A 17,176-nucleotide genomic window follows, 5' to 3' on the forward strand; every position below is an offset into this window, starting at 1 on the left:
TCAGAGAACCTGATTTAAAACTTTTTAAAGCCATAAACGAGAGGCTGTGTTTCCAGTCTGACAAACCTCGCGATGAGCCCCACCCTGCCGGCCCTGCTCTCCCCACACGGGGCCCACGCGACGCTGCCGGGAACGCACCTCTGCAGCTGCTCCCTCCGCAGGGACCGTCTCTGCGGAGCCCCCCGCCCCGGCCTCTTTAACAGGCTCCCCAGCGTGCTCATCTCCTGGTTAGTTTCCGGTGCTGCCCCTGCTTTCTGTCTGCTGTACGCACCGGACCACAGCTCTGCCATCAAGCACTCAGGTGACACGCCCCCAGCTGGCGAGCGCGCCCAACACCGAGCGCGGGTCATCCCCACCCTCTCCCTGAGACCCTCGGGGGTCAGCCCAGTGCCTATGCCCCCAAGCCCGCTCCTGGCTCCCCAGAAGCCCAGGCAGGATTCAGACTGAACGAGGGGCTCGCAGCTCAAACGCCTCCGGTGGAATGGGGTTGGCGACAGGCCTGAAGTGTTGCATTAGTTGCGCTGGTTGCCACAGTTACAGGGATGAGAGGGAGGTGAAAGCACGTTTTCTTTCCACAGGAGACCCAGGGGAACCATTCGACCACCCCGTGCTCAAATTTGGAAGTTAAGTGGCTGAGGATTTAAGCTGAGTTAGAACAAGACAGGGCTTTCACTCACAATCTGGCCCTGTAACAGCTGGGCCTCATCACTGATCCGTATCTCGCACTGGAGCCAGGGCTACAAACTCTCCCGTCACATCCACATTTTGAGGAACGTCCAGCCACCGGTTCATGCCACACGCGTGGCTGCAGCGGGCAGCTCAGCCCCAGCCCTTCTCCTCGCCCACCCCCGTGGCACCTCCAGCAGCACACCCCCTGCTCACAACGGCTTGCTGGTCCCGAGCTGGGTCAGGGCTCCGGCCTCGGCGTCGAGAGGGGCTGAAGCTGGGAGGCGGGACCCCAGGGGGACGGGCGGTCCCGTGAGGAGAAAGCCCGTCTGTCCAGAGAGAGCAGCCCCCGAGGGGAGGGCGGACCGGAGCAGCTCAGGGTACCCCCAGTGGGCTGCCGCCACAGTCGGACTCTAGACCGACAGGGAGCCTGTGTCCTTGGCACACGTCCTCTGACAGACAACAGCCATTTCTGATCAAATGCTAGAAAGAGACACAAACCTTCTCTCGCTTTTGCTCAGCCACACCTTTCCTGGCATAAATCAAACTCAGTTTTTCTCGGTCCTTTAGAAACCGTCTGCGTAATCGCAATATTTCTGCCCGATTGTCTGGACCTGAAGAACAGAAAACAGGCTGGTTATTCGCGGCCGACTTTGTGCTCCTCCCCAGAATCCCTGACACAAAAGCGAGGCTGTCTCTGAGCTCCATCTTTTACCTCCCCTTAGTTTTGTTCTCAAAACAAAGCCGCACAGGAAACCGCTGACCGCTTCGGGAAGCTGGCGAACAACAAGTCGTGCCGCCTCGGTGCCGACCGAGGGCCGTGCGGAGAGAACCAGCAGAGGCCAGACAGCACCCGGGGACAGCGGAGGGGGCTCGGGGACGCAAGGCTGGGGCAGAAACCCTGGGGGCTGTGAGGACTCCTGGAACCCGGGGCCGCCCCGGCACCAGGCCCTGGGCCTGCAGGCAGGAGGGTGGAGATCTGGCCTCTAGGGAACCAACCAGCACAAAAGGGGGGCTTCTGCGCCATGGTGGAGGCCAGTCAGCACACACCCAACATGCAGCTACCACTCCAGACACTGTTTATCGCCCTGGCTGGAACACAGCAAAAAGCCGAAAGTCACCAGTCGCTTGAGGAAAGCTTCAAATAGGAAAAACAGAACCAAACTATAGCAAAACAGCAAAAGCTGAAAGCAGGCCGTCTAGGAAAGAAATTCAAAAAATGATCATTTATCAGAAAGAGCAGAGTAGATATTGCAACAGTGGACCGATGGGATGTTCAGAGACCAAAAAGGCTCATGGAAACTAAAAACAGGATGTCATCACTTGAAAGTATAGGTTAGAAGATAAGGTTAAAGACATGCCCCAGAATACAGAACGAAAAGGGTAAAAACAGGGACTTCCCTGGTGGTCCAGTGGTAAAGAATCCACCTTCCATGGCAGGGGACGCAGGTTCGATCCCTGGTCGGGGAACTAAGATCCTACATGTCGGGGCGGGGGGGTGGGCAACTAAGCCCACGCGCCTCAACAAGAGATCCCGTGTGCCTCAACGTCCCACATGCCACAACCAAGACCCAACGCAGCCAAAATTTAATAATAAATAAATAAATAAAATATATTTTTTAGAAAGGGTAAAAACAGAAAATTGGATAATCCATTAGGTCTGATAGTCAAACAGAATCCCAAAAAGAGAAAACTGACACTTGGAAATCATCATCAAAATCATCCACGGGAGAGGACGGAACCCTTTTCAGAGTGGAAAAGAACACGAAAAAGAACGCATATACATACATATATATGCGTAACTGAATCACTCTGCTGTACAGTAGAAATTAATGCAACGTTGTAAATCAACTACACTTCAATAAATTTTTTTAAAAAATAAATAAAATAAAATGTCTAGAGCAATGAAAAACAAAAACAAAACAAACAAAAAAAATCACCCAAGCAAAAATATTCCAGAACCGGAAACAGGAGTTAGCAGCCTGAAAGGGCCTTCCTCAGCCCAGGAAAATGGACTAAAACAGACCTGCACCTAAGGACCCTTTTGTGACGTTTCCTAAAACTGGTCTTAAAGAGAAGATCCTGAGAGCATCTCCAGAGTAAATATCCTGTCCTCACAAAGGACCATGACGAGGCCACACCAGGCTCCTCAGAGCCCAGAGCTCTGTCCCCACAAGCACCAGTGCCTGCAAAGCAGTGAATAGCATCGCGTCACAAGAGCCACCGTGCTGACCCCTACCCTGGAAGGTCTCCGGGGAGGTGCCCCCCAGGAGGACCAGACCGAGGAAGGACAGTCCGGGGCCAGCAGCCTGGACGCAGTACTCGGAGGCTCAAGGGAGATTTCACATAGACAACAGCTGTGCAACTCAGAGGACACTAGGGGACAAATATGTAGAAAGCCAAACATCTAAAGAAAATAGTCATGTACACAAGAAGCTGCTTCTGTAACTTTGTTTGAAATAATGAGCTAAAAGAAAAAAAGAAAAGAAAAAAAAAGGAAAGGGGAAGAAAAGAAAAAAAAAAACCCTAAATGTCCATAAACAGAGTATTGACAGTCTCTTGCATATTCATTCTACTGAATCCTATGCAATGATTTAAAATAAACTTGTGCTATGTGTATCAATATGGATAAACAATACTGAAGCAAAAGTGTGCATGTAGAAAATAGAAACATTTTATAATATTTTATAAAACATGCAGAACAATGCCTTACTTTTTTATGAATATAAGTTATGAATAAAAGTACATAAATTATCTGTGGAAATGAGCTACACAAAATTCAGGATTGAAGATTACCTCTGGGAAGATTATGGAGGGGAGTGAAATACAATTTGGGAGAGTTTTTCTTTAGGGTTTTTTTTTTAACTGAAGTAATTGTGGCAAAAGTTAAATTTGGTAAAGCCTGGCTGTGGATACAGGGATGTCAAATATATTATTTTTATTTTGTCTATATCTGAAATATTTCATAATTATAAAAATATAAATATGAAAAGAAGTCTGTTGGTTTAGAAACCTGAATGGCTGACACCTGGCAAATAAAGTTGGTAGAAGTAAAAAAAGAAAAAGAAAACAGTCATACACTCAATACCCTGTGATAGGCCATAACGGAAAAGAATATAAAAAAAGAGCATCTCTGTGTGTGTAAGCGAGTCACTGTGCCGTACAGCAGAGACCGGTGCAACACTGTAAATCAACTACACTTCAATAAAAAAGAAAGAAAGAAAGTAGCCATTAATACCCAGGAAAAATTACTGCACAAGAAAGGAAAACAGGCCCACGTGACCCCAGCTCAGGCGTGAACTGCTCAGGCACGTGCGTGAGCCCAGGGCTAGGGCACGCGCTTCCCACAAGTGGGTGCGGGGCGGGCGAGGGCTGGGGACGCAGAGCCAGAGAGAGTGACTGAGACCCAAAGGAAAGGGGCAATAAAAACGCCAACCGGAGCTGTAGGAGCCGCACGAGAGACCTGGCCGAGGGCGGATGCCATCGCTTCCCGTGAGTCTGGGGCGGCTGGCCTGTCTGCTGGCTCCCCGCCTGAGCCGGGGCTCCTCCCAGGGCCCCCAGCCCACCCCGTCAGCCTCCTTACCTGCCCCCGCCCCGGCCCCGAGCTGACCGCCTGTGTCCTCACTCCCCACCGCCCAGGCCTGGCCTGACCCCTCTCCACCCCACCCGGACCTCAACTCTCTGAGGCTCAGCCTCTACATCCTACCTCCTCTTGTGACCCCTAAACTTCCAGAAAGTCACTAAGCGACGGGGCTGTGCCCACTTTACTCAACCACTTTCTGGACCCCGAACCGTGCTCCCACAGTGCTGGGCGCCACGCGGGGGCCGGGACGCGGGGGCAGCCATAGGCTCACGGAGGCGCGCGTTGCAACACACCTCGGCGACCGCCTACCTTTTGCTCCATTGTCCACCTCGTCCCCTGGGAGGCACAGCCTTTTCTTCCCGAAGTCGGGTCCCACTGACTTCGGGGCTGCCCCGCGCAACCCCTCAGGCCTCTTGTGGGCAAACAGCAAGGACGAGGACGAGGGCGAGGACTCGGTGGCGGGGGCCGAGCCGTCCCCCAGCGGGTCAATGCTGCCCCCCGTCAGCCAGTGGCAGGAGCCTCTTCCCCCTGCAAACAGGCGTGACAGGCACGTCAGGGCAGCGGGGACACGCCGGGGACATGCCGCTCGAGAGCAGAGGCCGCCGCCTGGCAGCAGCGACCAAGACGGGAGCCGGCCAGGTCCCCGCGGGAAGACCCGGGCGGCGGGCTCCCGTGTCCTCAACGTGAGAAGCGGGAGACATGTCACCTGCTCCTAAGAATGATACTGTGTCTGCGACAAGGTACTAAGGTCCGTGATTTCTAGCATCAGTGTCGTAAAAGTTCCACACTAACTGTCCAAATCACTCCTATTTCTAGAACCAACAGAATGTGAAGAAATCCCATGAAGGAAAAGCACTGAAGAATTTACATAAAACCACTTGGGGGTTTCACTCTACAACTTGTACTCTGCTGATCAAAGGAACCAGCTGACTCATTTGAGAAAGGAAAGTTTAATGAACTACAAACACAGTAGATGAATTTGGTTCAGCTCTGCTTTGCTTCTGAGGTAATAAGGGGTTTTAAACATGATGCACTAAACGAAACCAAAACGTATATGTACTAAGACTTTTCCTGCTTTCTCCAATCAGAAATAACCCTTTTCTTCCCTTTCTTGGCTGTGGTGGACACAGGACGGCCATCGGACTCCACGCTTCCAAGCGCCCAGCATGCCTGCTGGCTGAGCAGCCGTCCCCACCTCCACCCCCAGGACTGTCCCCATGGGACTCCTGCCCCCGCCCACCCCCCGAGTCTGCCCTCAGGAACTCAGCCCCCCTCCTCCTTCACGTCTTCTGGGGGGGCCCTGCTGCCCCGACGGCCGGCGCCCCGCGGCAGACGCGTTACCTGCACTCTGTGTGGGTGTGAAGTCGAGCTGCTGCTGGGTGGCCCGGACCTGCCCGGCCAGCCCCCGCCGAGCCGAGAGGGGCCCATCCTGCGTCCGGGTCTGGAGCGCACTCTGGGAGGCCTGGGTCTCCAGGAACATCGGAGTGAGGACCGCGCTCCGACAGCGCCAGTCGGGATCAACAGAATACTCCTGCACACGAGAGTTTCAGGTGAAGCAGTGGCCCTTCTCAGCAACACTCAAATGCTTTATTTAAAATCTAATGGTCCCATCAGCACATACGTACTATAACTTCGTGTGTCTCCGTGAGAAGTAGCTTAAGAACCTTTTCAAACTGAGTTTTAACGGAACAGTTATCTGCCAACTAGACAAGCCCATCAGTACTGGGGAGGAAAAAACCCTTTCCTACTCCTCCGCACTCTGCATCCAGAGGCTCACTCCCACCCTCGGGAAACGCCTCAGCTCCTCTGAGCACCCAGACCCCACCCGGCGCCCAGACCGCCAGGCACTGGGGACACGGGGGTGGCAGGGCGGGCTCTGCTCCAGGAGCTCTGAGTCAACGTGCAAATCGCCACCGGGGCTGCTGGGCCGAGGCGCCAACGGGCATCTATGGGGGTGGCGGGAGGGGAGAGAGGAACAGCTACGTGGAGGCTGAAGGGACGAGGGTGCGCCGCGCGCAGGGTGACGCACAGGCGGTGTCTCAGGAAGATCGTGCGTGGATTCCAAATAACATCAGGAAGCCAGCACGCTGGTCGTCAGGGCAACGCTGACCAAAGCACAGCGAGACATCACCTTGCACCTGTCAGGATGGCTGTCATCAGAAGGGGGCCCTGTGCACTGCTGTTGGGGCTGTAAGCTGGTGCAGCCACCGTGGAAAACAGTGTGGAGCTTCCTCAGGCAACTAAAAATACAACTACCATACGATCCAGCAATTCCACGCCTGTGTATTTATCCAAAGAGAACAGAAACACTAATTTGAAAAGATACAGGCACCCTAGGACTTCCCTGGTGGCACAGTGGTTAAGAATCCGCCGGCCAGTGCAGGGAACACGGGTTTGAGCCCTGGTCCGGGAAGACCCCACATGCCGTGGAGCAACTAAGCCCGCGAGCCACAGCTACTGAGTCCGTGTGCCACAACTACTGAAGCCCGCGGGCCTAGAGCCCGTGCTCCGCAACGAGACACCACCGCAATGAGAAGCCCGCGCACCACAACAAAGAGTAGGCCCCACTCACCGCAATTAGAGAAAGCCTGCGCGTGGCAACAAAGACCCAACGCAGCAAAAAAAAAAAAAAAAAAAAAGATACAGGCACCCTAACGTTCATAGCAGCACTATTTACAATAGCCTAGACATGGGAACAACCTAAGGGTCCATCGCCAGATGAATGGATAAAGATGTGGTGTACGTACACACACACACACACACAGACACGCACACACAATGGAATACTGCTCAGCCCTGAAAAACAATGACATCCTGCCATTTGTCAACAACATGGATGGACCTTGAAGGCTACACGAAATAAGTCAGAGAGAAAGACAAATACTGTATGGTCTTATTCATATGTAGAATCTGGAACAAAAAACAAACCAAGCTTATAAAAACAGAGAGCAGACTGGTGGTGGTGAGGGGTAGGGGGTGGGAGAAATGGGTAAAGGGGGTCAAAAGATACAAACCTCCAGTTATAAAAGAAGTAAGTCCTAGGGTGCAATGTACACATGGTGACTACTGTTAACAACACTGTGCTGCGTATTTGAAAGCTGCTGAGAGAGTAGAGCTTGCAAGTTCTCATCACAAGAAGAAAATGTGTAACTGGGAGGTGACGGATGTTAACTGGATTTATTGTGGTGATGACTTTGTAATACATAGAAACACCGAATCATTACCACATACACCTGAAACTAATCCAATGCTATACTTCATTTATACCTCAATTAAAGAAAAGAGAAAGACGTTTAACACTAGTGGACAATGTCTGCTGAGCAACAGGCAGGGAAAGCTCAGATCACAGGGGTGAGAGCTCACCTGAAACTCACACTCCGACAGAGGGTGCTCGAACACGGGACTGCGGAAGTCGGGGCTCACGCTGGTCATTTCAAGCAGAAAATCTGTCGCTAAACTTAAGAAGCGCACTTCTATCTTCGGAGAATATAAGGAATTTAGGGCCAGCAAGCGGTCCAAGGTGTTTGACGGCAACCTAGTTTCATGGCTCCAGAAGTTCCGAATCGTTAATCTGAAGGGCAGAGAGGAAAGAAGAGAAGGAGGCCTGTACGTGTGCCCGGCAGGGAAGGCATCTCCCGCCCCCCCCCGCCCCCGCCAGAGCTCAACGCAGGGCAACCATAGGCAAAACTGTGTCAACAGGGTAAGCTGACTTACAAACAATGTATGTGCTGAAGGGGAGAAATATTCCAAAATGTTAGCATTATTTAGCAAGAGGTGAAACTAGGTGATGTTATTCTCATCTCTCTTACCTGGGAAGTTTTCAAAGATGAGAATACAACATTAGATATATTGAAACTGAGAAAACATTGAAAGAAATTACATATATAGTCCTTCATTGCCTTGCTAATAAGACAATTCACTCCAAAAGTCAGCGCTATACAATATTCAAAACATAATATGAATATAAAATATTCAAACCATTCTGGTTAAAAACCAGATTAGGCTTTATAATTTGTGAAGGTTTAAGAAATCCAAATACAATTTTTAATGAATTAAAAATTCCAACACAGTTAAAAGTCAGTTGATATACAGAATCATACAAAAAAGTCTACACTGCTCCTTATGCAATGTAATGTAATTAGCCCTCGGGGAGAACAACTGTCCTCTCTCCACGTGTGATTACACTGTAGCATCCTCCAATTTCCAAGGTTTCAAACATGTCATCCGATACTGATACATACAGTGAGATCTCACTCTGGGTTAAACGGGAAACAATAACCCACTTTTTATTACAGATTTCTCATCTTGAAATGCTGTATGTCACGGCACAGCAGAGAGTGTGAACCCATGCCACTTTTTGAAGGCTTTTATGTTAAAGTAACGTGTCAGGATTTTTAGGTCTTAATATGATTTGAAATACATTTTTATTACACATTATGGAAGCAAGAGGCAGAGAAAACGCTGATACTGCAAATGTGCTTCCAACACCTCTGAAAGACCCCACACTGGCCAAGAACGAGACCCCCTGAGTATGCCCGCCCAGCCCAGCTGTTGCAGGAGGGGCACATACTGAAGGCCGGGATTCTCGTCGGTCAATCCTTGGATCAACACGTCTTTCGCCAACTTGAATACTTCTTGGGAGTCATCATCTGCCTGGCTCTCTGGATCTCTAAGTAACAAAACGACAAATCCATTGATGCTCCTTCTGTTGCTTTTGTTCAACCCCAAGAGCACTGTCCAGAATTGAAGAAACAAAACCTGCCTCTTCCCCCGAACTTCCAAACCCACCCTCCAGCACCTGCACCCTGACACGGGCCCTTGGTGCGGCTGGGGGAACAGGGCCACAGAGACCCCATGAGGAATGGCGTGGTTGCAGCCCCAAAGGAGGAAACATCTCAGCAGCCCCTTTCCTTAATCTTGTCAGACTGTAAAGGGATAACTATGGAAACAAGTTACACTTTCAGCTCAACCCATAATGCCACGCTCTGAACATTTCCCACAGATAACACAAAATCAATTAAGGTAAGGATATATTTCAATACACTAAACTTGTTTCAGTTATTAATGACATATTTTTAAATACTTTATCATTCATCTTAATCGTTCCAGACTGCCAAAGCCACCCAAACGGTCCCCCAAAGACAGCGCCGTAAACTGTCAGAGCAGAGCTCACCGGTAGTTGTCGTGAACCCACATGAGGATACTGTACATCTGCTCCCGGCACAGAGCGGAGGGGTGAGACAGGAACTCCGCCACAGGGCTCAGGAGTCCCCGGAGCTCCACGGGCTTCAATCTTGCCATCAGCTTGTAAATTATGTCCAAACACACTTTCTGTCTCTCGTCGTCTCTACGGTAAGAGGGATTTTTAAAAACACACAAATTCGACAGTTGTTATTACTAGACTTTCAGATATGACAGGTAACTTTTTCTTTTTTGTGATGTTCTGTGTTTCAAAATATGATATTAGGGCTTCCCTGGTGGCACAGTGGTTGAGAGCCCGCCTGCCAATGCAGGGGACGCGGGTTTGTGCCCTGGTCCGGGAAGATCCCACATGCCGCGGAGCGGCTGGGCCCGTGAGCCATGGCCGCTGAGCCTGCGCGTCCGGAGCCTGTGCTCCGCAACGGGAGAGGCCACAACAGTGAGAGGCCCGCGTACCGCAAAAAAACAAACAAAAATATATATATATTATAGGTAATACTACACTTATATAAAAATTACATTCTTGAAAATAATTATCGCGGGCTAGATCATTAAAAGTAAATTAACAACATGGTATCTTGCCTGGATCCTAGAATAGAAAAAGGGTGTCAGTGAGGAAACTGCTGAATGCAAATAAAGTCCAGCCTTGTTCACAGATATGTACTAACGTTAACTCCTTGGTTGTGACAAACTCACCGTGATTATGTAAGATGGGGAACCTGGTGAAAGGTGTGTGGGAATCCTACGTACTATCTCTTACCTTTTCTGTAAAAATAAAATTATTCCAAAATAAAAAGTTCATTTTCAAAAACCCGGCGATGTCAAACAAAATAAGCTAAACAGAAAGGATGTTATGACTTTAAAAAATGGCTTCAAGTGCTAGTCACGCATTGGCGTGTCAAGCAGGGGGTTAAGTGCAGCCTGGGTCCTGACGGGGTGCACACCTGCTTCCTCGTGTGTCTTCCTGCTTAAATAAGCACCAGCTGAATGCTCTATACACAGCAGATACTTAGTAAGCACTGAATGGAGAAAATCAGGACACAACGACACGGTTCATCACTATGTAAAAACGTGCACACAGGCAAGACGAGAAAAGACGCAGATGCAGAGGGAACACACACCCACGTAGCGACAACCTACAAGTGCCTTGAGTGGAGGGGAATGGCTGAGCAAAGGGACGTTTTACGAGCCAGCTGCATCCGAGGACGCACTCACCTGTGTCTCATGAGCTGCGCGAAACCCCTGCTCTCTAACTGCAGGTACAGGTCCGCCCTCTCGTCTGCACGACACAGCACCACCTCCAGGCAGAGCGTCTTCATCACGCCGTGGGCCCGCGGCAGCAGGAGAAGCACAGAGCTCATGAACCTGGGCAGCGGGCAAGGTCGGTGAGGAGAGGTGGCGCTGACCCCCACCCCCACCCCCCATACCCCCCCGCCCCGAGGCAGGAGCAGGGAGGCGGCGCCGACCCCCACCTGTCGGCAAGAGGAGGGAAGTTCTTGGCGGCTCTGTTCAAGCACACGATAAATTTGTCCTCCGCCGTGTGCTGATGCCGCTTCAACTGCTTTACCACCATTTCACACACAGACTCCTCCAGCGTCTGAAAGATTAAGCTTTGTCTCAAATACACACCAGGTGGGAACTTCGGTTAAGTACAGCGGCACAAGGTGGAGGCCCCGGGGGGGCTCTGAGCACTGGGCACCTCCAGAGGCTAGGGGGCTGTGGCCACATGCCAGGCATCAGAACGATCAAGATTATACTTCCTTCTGACACCAGGACGCTGCCAGCAAGTCATTTGAGAAGCTGAATGAAAACCAGTGACTCAACGGTGCTTAGTGTTCACGTCTCTGGTCAAACCAGTTTCAGAGAACTCGAGCTGCACACGCCCTGCCCATCCCCCTGCACCTGCCTTCCCCCGCCACAGGTCCCCGGCTCCCCCACAGCCTGTGCCCACCAGGGAGCAAGTGCCCAGCCACAGAACACGGCACCCTGACGGCATGGAACAATGAGGGAGCACAAGGGGTGCTCGGGACCAGAGCCCACGGTCCAGGGGCCAGGCTGGTCAGTGGTCAGAACACGAGTGACCCCTACTTCTGTGTTCCACTCTGCTTTCCAAACTTCTACACTAAATCAATGATGCCATTTTATATTCAGAAAAGAACTATGTAAAACAAGAGGGTTTATCATTCCCATTAAGTTGAAATTTAAGTCATGAGAGATCAAGCCCGGACTCTGCCGTAATGTGCTCCACCCATGGTGAAAATTAAGCGTATTATGTAAATTGAAACCCACCATTAAAGGACATTCGAATCTTATCGTTACAAGATTGTGAATTTGAATACGTTTTTATTTTACAAAAATAGCTAGTAGTCCCAAAAATAAATTGTAAGTGAAGTTTGATTTTCTTGGTGGGGGGAGGGCGTTCTATTTCCTTTCAGCTTAATTTAATTTTGCTAAATGTTCTAAATCCAAATAAACGCCTTACTGGTGAGATGGGCAGGGGTCCAATACACTGCGGGCGGCCTTGGCGCCCTCGGGACGCCCTGGCTTCTCCAGGTCGCTCCTCGCCCTGGCTCCTTGCAGGAGGGGAGGGGACTGGAGACAGGAATTTGGGGACCACGAGCAAAGGCAGTTCTCAAGCCGTGAGGCCGGGGGAGCAGACACGGCAGCGAAGGAGAGGGCAGAGTGTCCTGCAGGCAGTGACAAAGGGCCGAGGACTGGTCCAGCGTGCCGTCCTGGGCAGGCTGCAACCCGGCGTCCTGTCGCCGTGGGGGACAGCTCTGCAGGCCCAGCATGCTAAGCCACGGGGGACAGACACACGGTAGTAAGTCACAGCCTGCCATTTCCATACACGGCCCACACGGTTCTACGCACGTCTTCATGATAACTTATGGAGAACGTGTGCCGTGCTTAGAGACGCAACCAGGCCCTTCCCACAGTCGTGCAGAGTGGGCAGGGCAGAGATGGAGAGCCCTTCCCTGAGAAGCCCTCTCCTACCCAACAGCTACATTACGTCCAAAAGTACAAGGGGAGGGCTCTACCCGTTTACTTCGCCTGAACCACAGCAAGGCTCTACCAGGGCAGTTTCTCCAAAAGGGACTCCTGAGGCCAAGTTCAGAGGAGTGAAAGCTGCTTACATACTCATATCCTGATTTTTACAATAAAAAGAAAGTTACCACCTTTACATGCTTTGCCAAGTTTCCAAGAGTCCAAAATAAAAAAAAATCACGTCTTTTTAAAAAACTGAGCACTGTACATAGTAGGAAAGAGAGTAAAATCATAATAAATCCAGAATGCCCACTTTGGTTTCCTAGTGTAGAGGCTACAAGTATCAAGGGCCATGTCAAGTCAAAACTGAAAAACAAGTATTTATATAAAAGTGCACAACACACTCACCTTTTCTTTCCCGGTAAGGTATCGAAGAATAAGTCCCAGAACTTCTGCTGCTGCCGCGTACACCTCTTTATATTTGACAAAGGACATGTTATTGACCAAAGGTTGGAAGTATCTACGACAAATGTAGAAAGTAAGTAAGCATACCACCACCCATCCCGTTGTCTGACAGAAGCGTAATCACGACTTCACTCCCCACGCCCAGAGATGAATGGCACCTGAACAGGGGGCCCAGAACACCTGTGCGGCTCCAGGTGCAGAGGCACAGAAGCTCTGACACGGCCGTGGAGGCTCGGCCTGCCGGGCCTGCAGTGAAATCAGCTGCGACCTGAGATCTGACCCCGTTAGAAGTGTCCATACCACAGGAGAAGGACATGCAGAGACTCGGGGGTGGGGGGATGCTCCCCAGCCTCATGACAGCAGGATGTGAACTCAGAGAAGTCACTTGTCCAAAAAGTTAACCACTTCCCGTTGACCCTGTGTTGGGCCACACGTCCATCCGTGACACCAGGCGACTGGCGCCCCCAGTGCCGCAGAGGCTGACCCTGGAGGACCAATGAGAGAGCAAGAACTTCCAAAGAGACGGGAAACGTCGGCAGACAGGAACTCGACCAAGCAGCCAGCTCTGCACGGACCCCAGCTCCTCTCTGTGCAGTTAGGACTGTCCTGCTAAAGCCCCTCCATGTGGACCCCCCGGGCGATGAGGGGCCGGAGGCTGCAGCGGTGGCAGAGCCACAGCGAAGGGCAGCAGGGCCCGGCCACCTGCTTCGCGGTCATGACCCTGACGTGAAGCTCTCCAGAGCTCATGCTGCTTTCAGGAATCAAGGGGGAAAATGTCGCTTTAGAAAATAACAAAAAGAGCTACTAACACCGTGTCTGCCAAAACTGCGGGAAAAAATTACACTCATTTTTGAAAACTCACTTCCCTCATTCACTCCACTAACATATTTCTTCAAAATACTTTTAACATGGGTCCGAGTCCTTAAATTTACCAACATTAAACAATATTCCAGTCTCCAGTCCGATTCAGGTACACTCTAACCAAAAAAAAAAACAAGCCGAAAACACGATACTTACTTTACACTTTCTATGCCACATTTTGGGTCGTATGGAGGCAAGTCATTGGCCATTACAATTCCTAATAACTGAATTCCTATGGAATTGTCTTTAGAATTAGGGTCTTTACTGGAAAACTTTTCAAACATTAACCTGAAACATGAGCATAAAGGAACAGTATAACTCGCCACACATAAGAAGCCGGAAGACAAACATAAAACTTTCTGTGGCTAATTTTCAGGGTAAGAAATACTCCTTTTCCCACCCTCTTTGTTCACACCCAGGTTACTCTGCCTTTGCAACACAGGCACTAAGTACTAATTACCATCTAATTACTGGTCCTAATCTCCCCTCGGTTGACACCTTTCGGCAGCTTTAGTTTGCCCCAGGTTGTGCCGGCAGGAATCACCCCTGGGGGGCAGTGAAGGGCAGGGTAAACCCCACACCTGCAGACGATGGCCGCCCAGAGGTGCTTCTAGTAAGGAACGCGGAGCCTGCATTCATTAGTGGCAACATTCCACCTACCTGTAGATTCCACTTCGGATCACATTCCTCCTTCTACCCATTCAAGTAATTTTCACTGTAATCATCGCGCACAACGTGCTAGGTGTAAAAGATCTTTAAACGACATTGCAAAATCTAGTAAATTTATACCTGTAAGGGATGGATAAACAATCCTTCCAGCACTCAACAAGCGTCTTTATAATTTCAAGGTTATGTCGAAACACAGCTCTTTTTTGATGAAAAACGTGTTTCATTAGAAAATGAAGCAATCGATTTGCTAACACTTCATCTTTGGGGACCCCCTAAAAAGGTATAGAAATTCTATGTAAATACGTAGCACTGCATTCTGGGAAAGCATTTTTTGACCCGAAAGTCGATTTATAAAAGAAAGCTGGCATTCAACGAGGAGTCTGCTTCATGGTTAAAGCCACCTGTGCGACTGTAACTCGAAGGCTTTACCTAGCGGGCCTCCACCCAGCAGGCGGAGAGGCCACCAGGGCCCTGCAGCACCCCTGCCCCCACCAGACACTCGTACCCTCCCCAGGGCCTCTGCTGGGACCTCCCTATGGGGAAGATGCCCCCCACCCACCCACTGCGTTCCTCCCAACCCCAGGGTCCCACCAAACTGCTGGAGCCTTTCCGCTGGGGCTCCCTCTACCATGAGATGACACCCACATCTGTGCTGGCCCCCTGACCCTTGACCGGGGAGGCTGTTCCATGGGGTACAGGGAATGAGTGTCGTGGGGAGGGAAGACGCGCTTCCTCTGGTTTCAGCCTCTTGCTCAGACTACTGCAACGAGTGGTGAAAGGTTCACTGTGACTTTCACCCTGGCTGGTGCTCTAATCAGTTATCCTGACACCTGGCAGCTCACTCTCCTAGCCCAGCTGAACGCCTGACGTCTGAATCAACCTCTTTCAATGGCTCCTCAGTTAGACTTGGTTTGCTGCGAAATGAGACGGGCACATCCCGACACAAACACGTGGGACAGCTCCGTGGACACACGTTATGTTTAATTAGGGCCATTCCAAGACATCTTTCCATGAGGACTCTGGACACTATTAGTGCTGATGTCTTTAAGCCAGCGGGCAGAGCTCCAGCACACAGACCCACACTGCGCCAGGACTGGCCGGTGCCCTTCTCCAGGGGCACCTCCTTAGCAATCTCAGCCATCACAGGCCACCGTCACACTCTGGGAGTAGGGAGGCTGGCAAGACGAATGCCAGAGGCTCATGACCTCAGTCAGAGGAGGCGTTTTCAGAACCTCACACTCAGGGTCTACAGACGTTTATTTTACACGTACTTTTAATAAACCAATGATCAGTTTCCAAGTTCCTAGCAAGTTAAAGCAATGAGCAAAACAGCACAAATACCTGATAGCTTAAAACTAAAAGCAAGGCTGGAGGAATTAACGAAAGCAGACCAAACAAGACACAACTGAGGCGGTAAAACGAAGCCGCCTGGGACAGCAGCAGCGCAGACGGGCATGACCCAGGCTGGAAACACCGAGGACAGACAGGAGCCTGGATCACGCCCAGCGCTGCTCTGGGAGAGGACACCAAAGACGCATCTGCTCTCACCACAGGAGTTGCTACTCCCGTCCATGAAAGAACCGTGGCCACGATCTCAACCACCATGTAGTGGATCCCGCCCCCAACGTTGTTTTCAGAGACCACCAGCTGCAGCAGGGGGCCGATCCAGTGCTTCGCGTGAGGCCGGAAGACCTAGGTGAGAGTTCAAAGGTCACATGTCACAGGAATGCCCTGAGTAACCAAGATGTGAGTTCAGGAATATCATTCTACGTTACGACTCGACCTAAATTCAAAACAGGTGTAAATGCCAACAAGTATGCTGCTTAATTTGATTAGATTCTCAGCTGAAGTCTTTCCTCATGGGTCCTGAAACCACAGCTCAAAGGAAATGGATTCTTATAGATCTGCTCTTTGCTTAAAACCCTTCTGCTATACCTACGCTCGGAGAAATAAAAACGAAGGCATTCTACACCAACCTCTCCCCATCTGAGCAACATGCAGCCCTGGAGGATCCTACTTTTAGCGGCTGCAAATGCACAGGGTAAATTAGAAAGGAGAATATAAAAATTAGGTGCATGAGGCTAATTTGTTTTTTCATTTCTTCCCATGCTGTAGAAGTCGTTCTGCTACATCCTACACACGCCCAAGATCTCTGAGATCCTAAGCGTCTCCATACACTCAATTCCATTTAATCTATCTCAGAAATTGCAGACTGAAGCGTAACTCAGACTAGCAACCTTCTTCCCCTCTGCCACCTTCTTTTTCCAAATGTTTTCTCATCTGCTCTCACAGCTTAAATCTGTGTGGTCGCAAATTGTTTCTGCTCATGTACTCCATAGGTGTAAAAAAAGTTTACACTCTCCACGTATGTCTACTGGCTTATTTATAAATTTAAAATATAAACTTCTTTCCTATATTATTAAACTGTAAGAAAAGGACAAATTTAAGGCTCAAGCTTTAAAAACAGCTGTAAACACAAGTTCTCATCTTTCGTTCCACAGGACAATGGGCCCCCGCCGTTCCCGAGCTCTGGGAGTGTGCGATGCTGCAGCGCCACCTGCAGTGATTCCAGAGGCACCCCATGCCACACGTGTAAGCACAGCCTAGCAGCCCCCTTATCGAACCAAAAACCAGACACCAGCTCCCTTCTGCCAGCCATCAAGTCAGCACCTACAGCAGCACACAGCTGGAAATCATGTGTGAACCCCAAGTACTGTGGGCTGAACTGTGAGCCCCAAAAGGATGCCG

The 17,176-nt window shown here is 50.4% G+C and overlaps 1 protein-coding gene across 3 annotated transcripts in view; it reads right to left on the reverse strand.

The window, feature by feature from the left end:
- Positions 1 to 17,176, reverse strand: part of PRKDC (protein kinase, DNA-activated, catalytic subunit) — a 159,294-nt gene that overhangs the window by 52,029 nt on the left and 90,089 nt on the right. For all 3 annotated transcript variants that reach the window (XM_060287680.1, XM_060287682.1, XM_060287681.1), the window contains exons 49-60: positions 15,977 to 16,120; positions 14,549 to 14,700; positions 13,916 to 14,047; positions 12,842 to 12,953; positions 10,921 to 11,045; positions 10,664 to 10,813; positions 9,423 to 9,596; positions 8,820 to 8,918; positions 7,613 to 7,820; positions 5,591 to 5,780; positions 4,559 to 4,777; positions 1,168 to 1,280 (exon numbers count right to left, since the gene is read on the reverse strand). In XM_060287680.1, the coding sequence (XP_060143663.1) occupies positions 1,168 to 1,280; positions 4,559 to 4,777; positions 5,591 to 5,780; positions 7,613 to 7,820; positions 8,820 to 8,918; positions 9,423 to 9,596; positions 10,664 to 10,813; positions 10,921 to 11,045; positions 12,842 to 12,953; positions 13,916 to 14,047; positions 14,549 to 14,700; positions 15,977 to 16,120 (1,818 nt within the window). The remainder of the gene's footprint in view (positions 1 to 1,167; positions 1,281 to 4,558; positions 4,778 to 5,590; positions 5,781 to 7,612; positions 7,821 to 8,819; positions 8,919 to 9,422; positions 9,597 to 10,663; positions 10,814 to 10,920; positions 11,046 to 12,841; positions 12,954 to 13,915; positions 14,048 to 14,548; positions 14,701 to 15,976; positions 16,121 to 17,176) is intronic.

The sequence above is a fragment of the Globicephala melas genome, chromosome 17 (genome assembly GCF_963455315.2).
Source record: "Globicephala melas chromosome 17, mGloMel1.2, whole genome shotgun sequence".
NCBI classification, from domain to species: Eukaryota; Metazoa; Chordata; class Mammalia; order Artiodactyla; family Delphinidae; genus Globicephala; species Globicephala melas.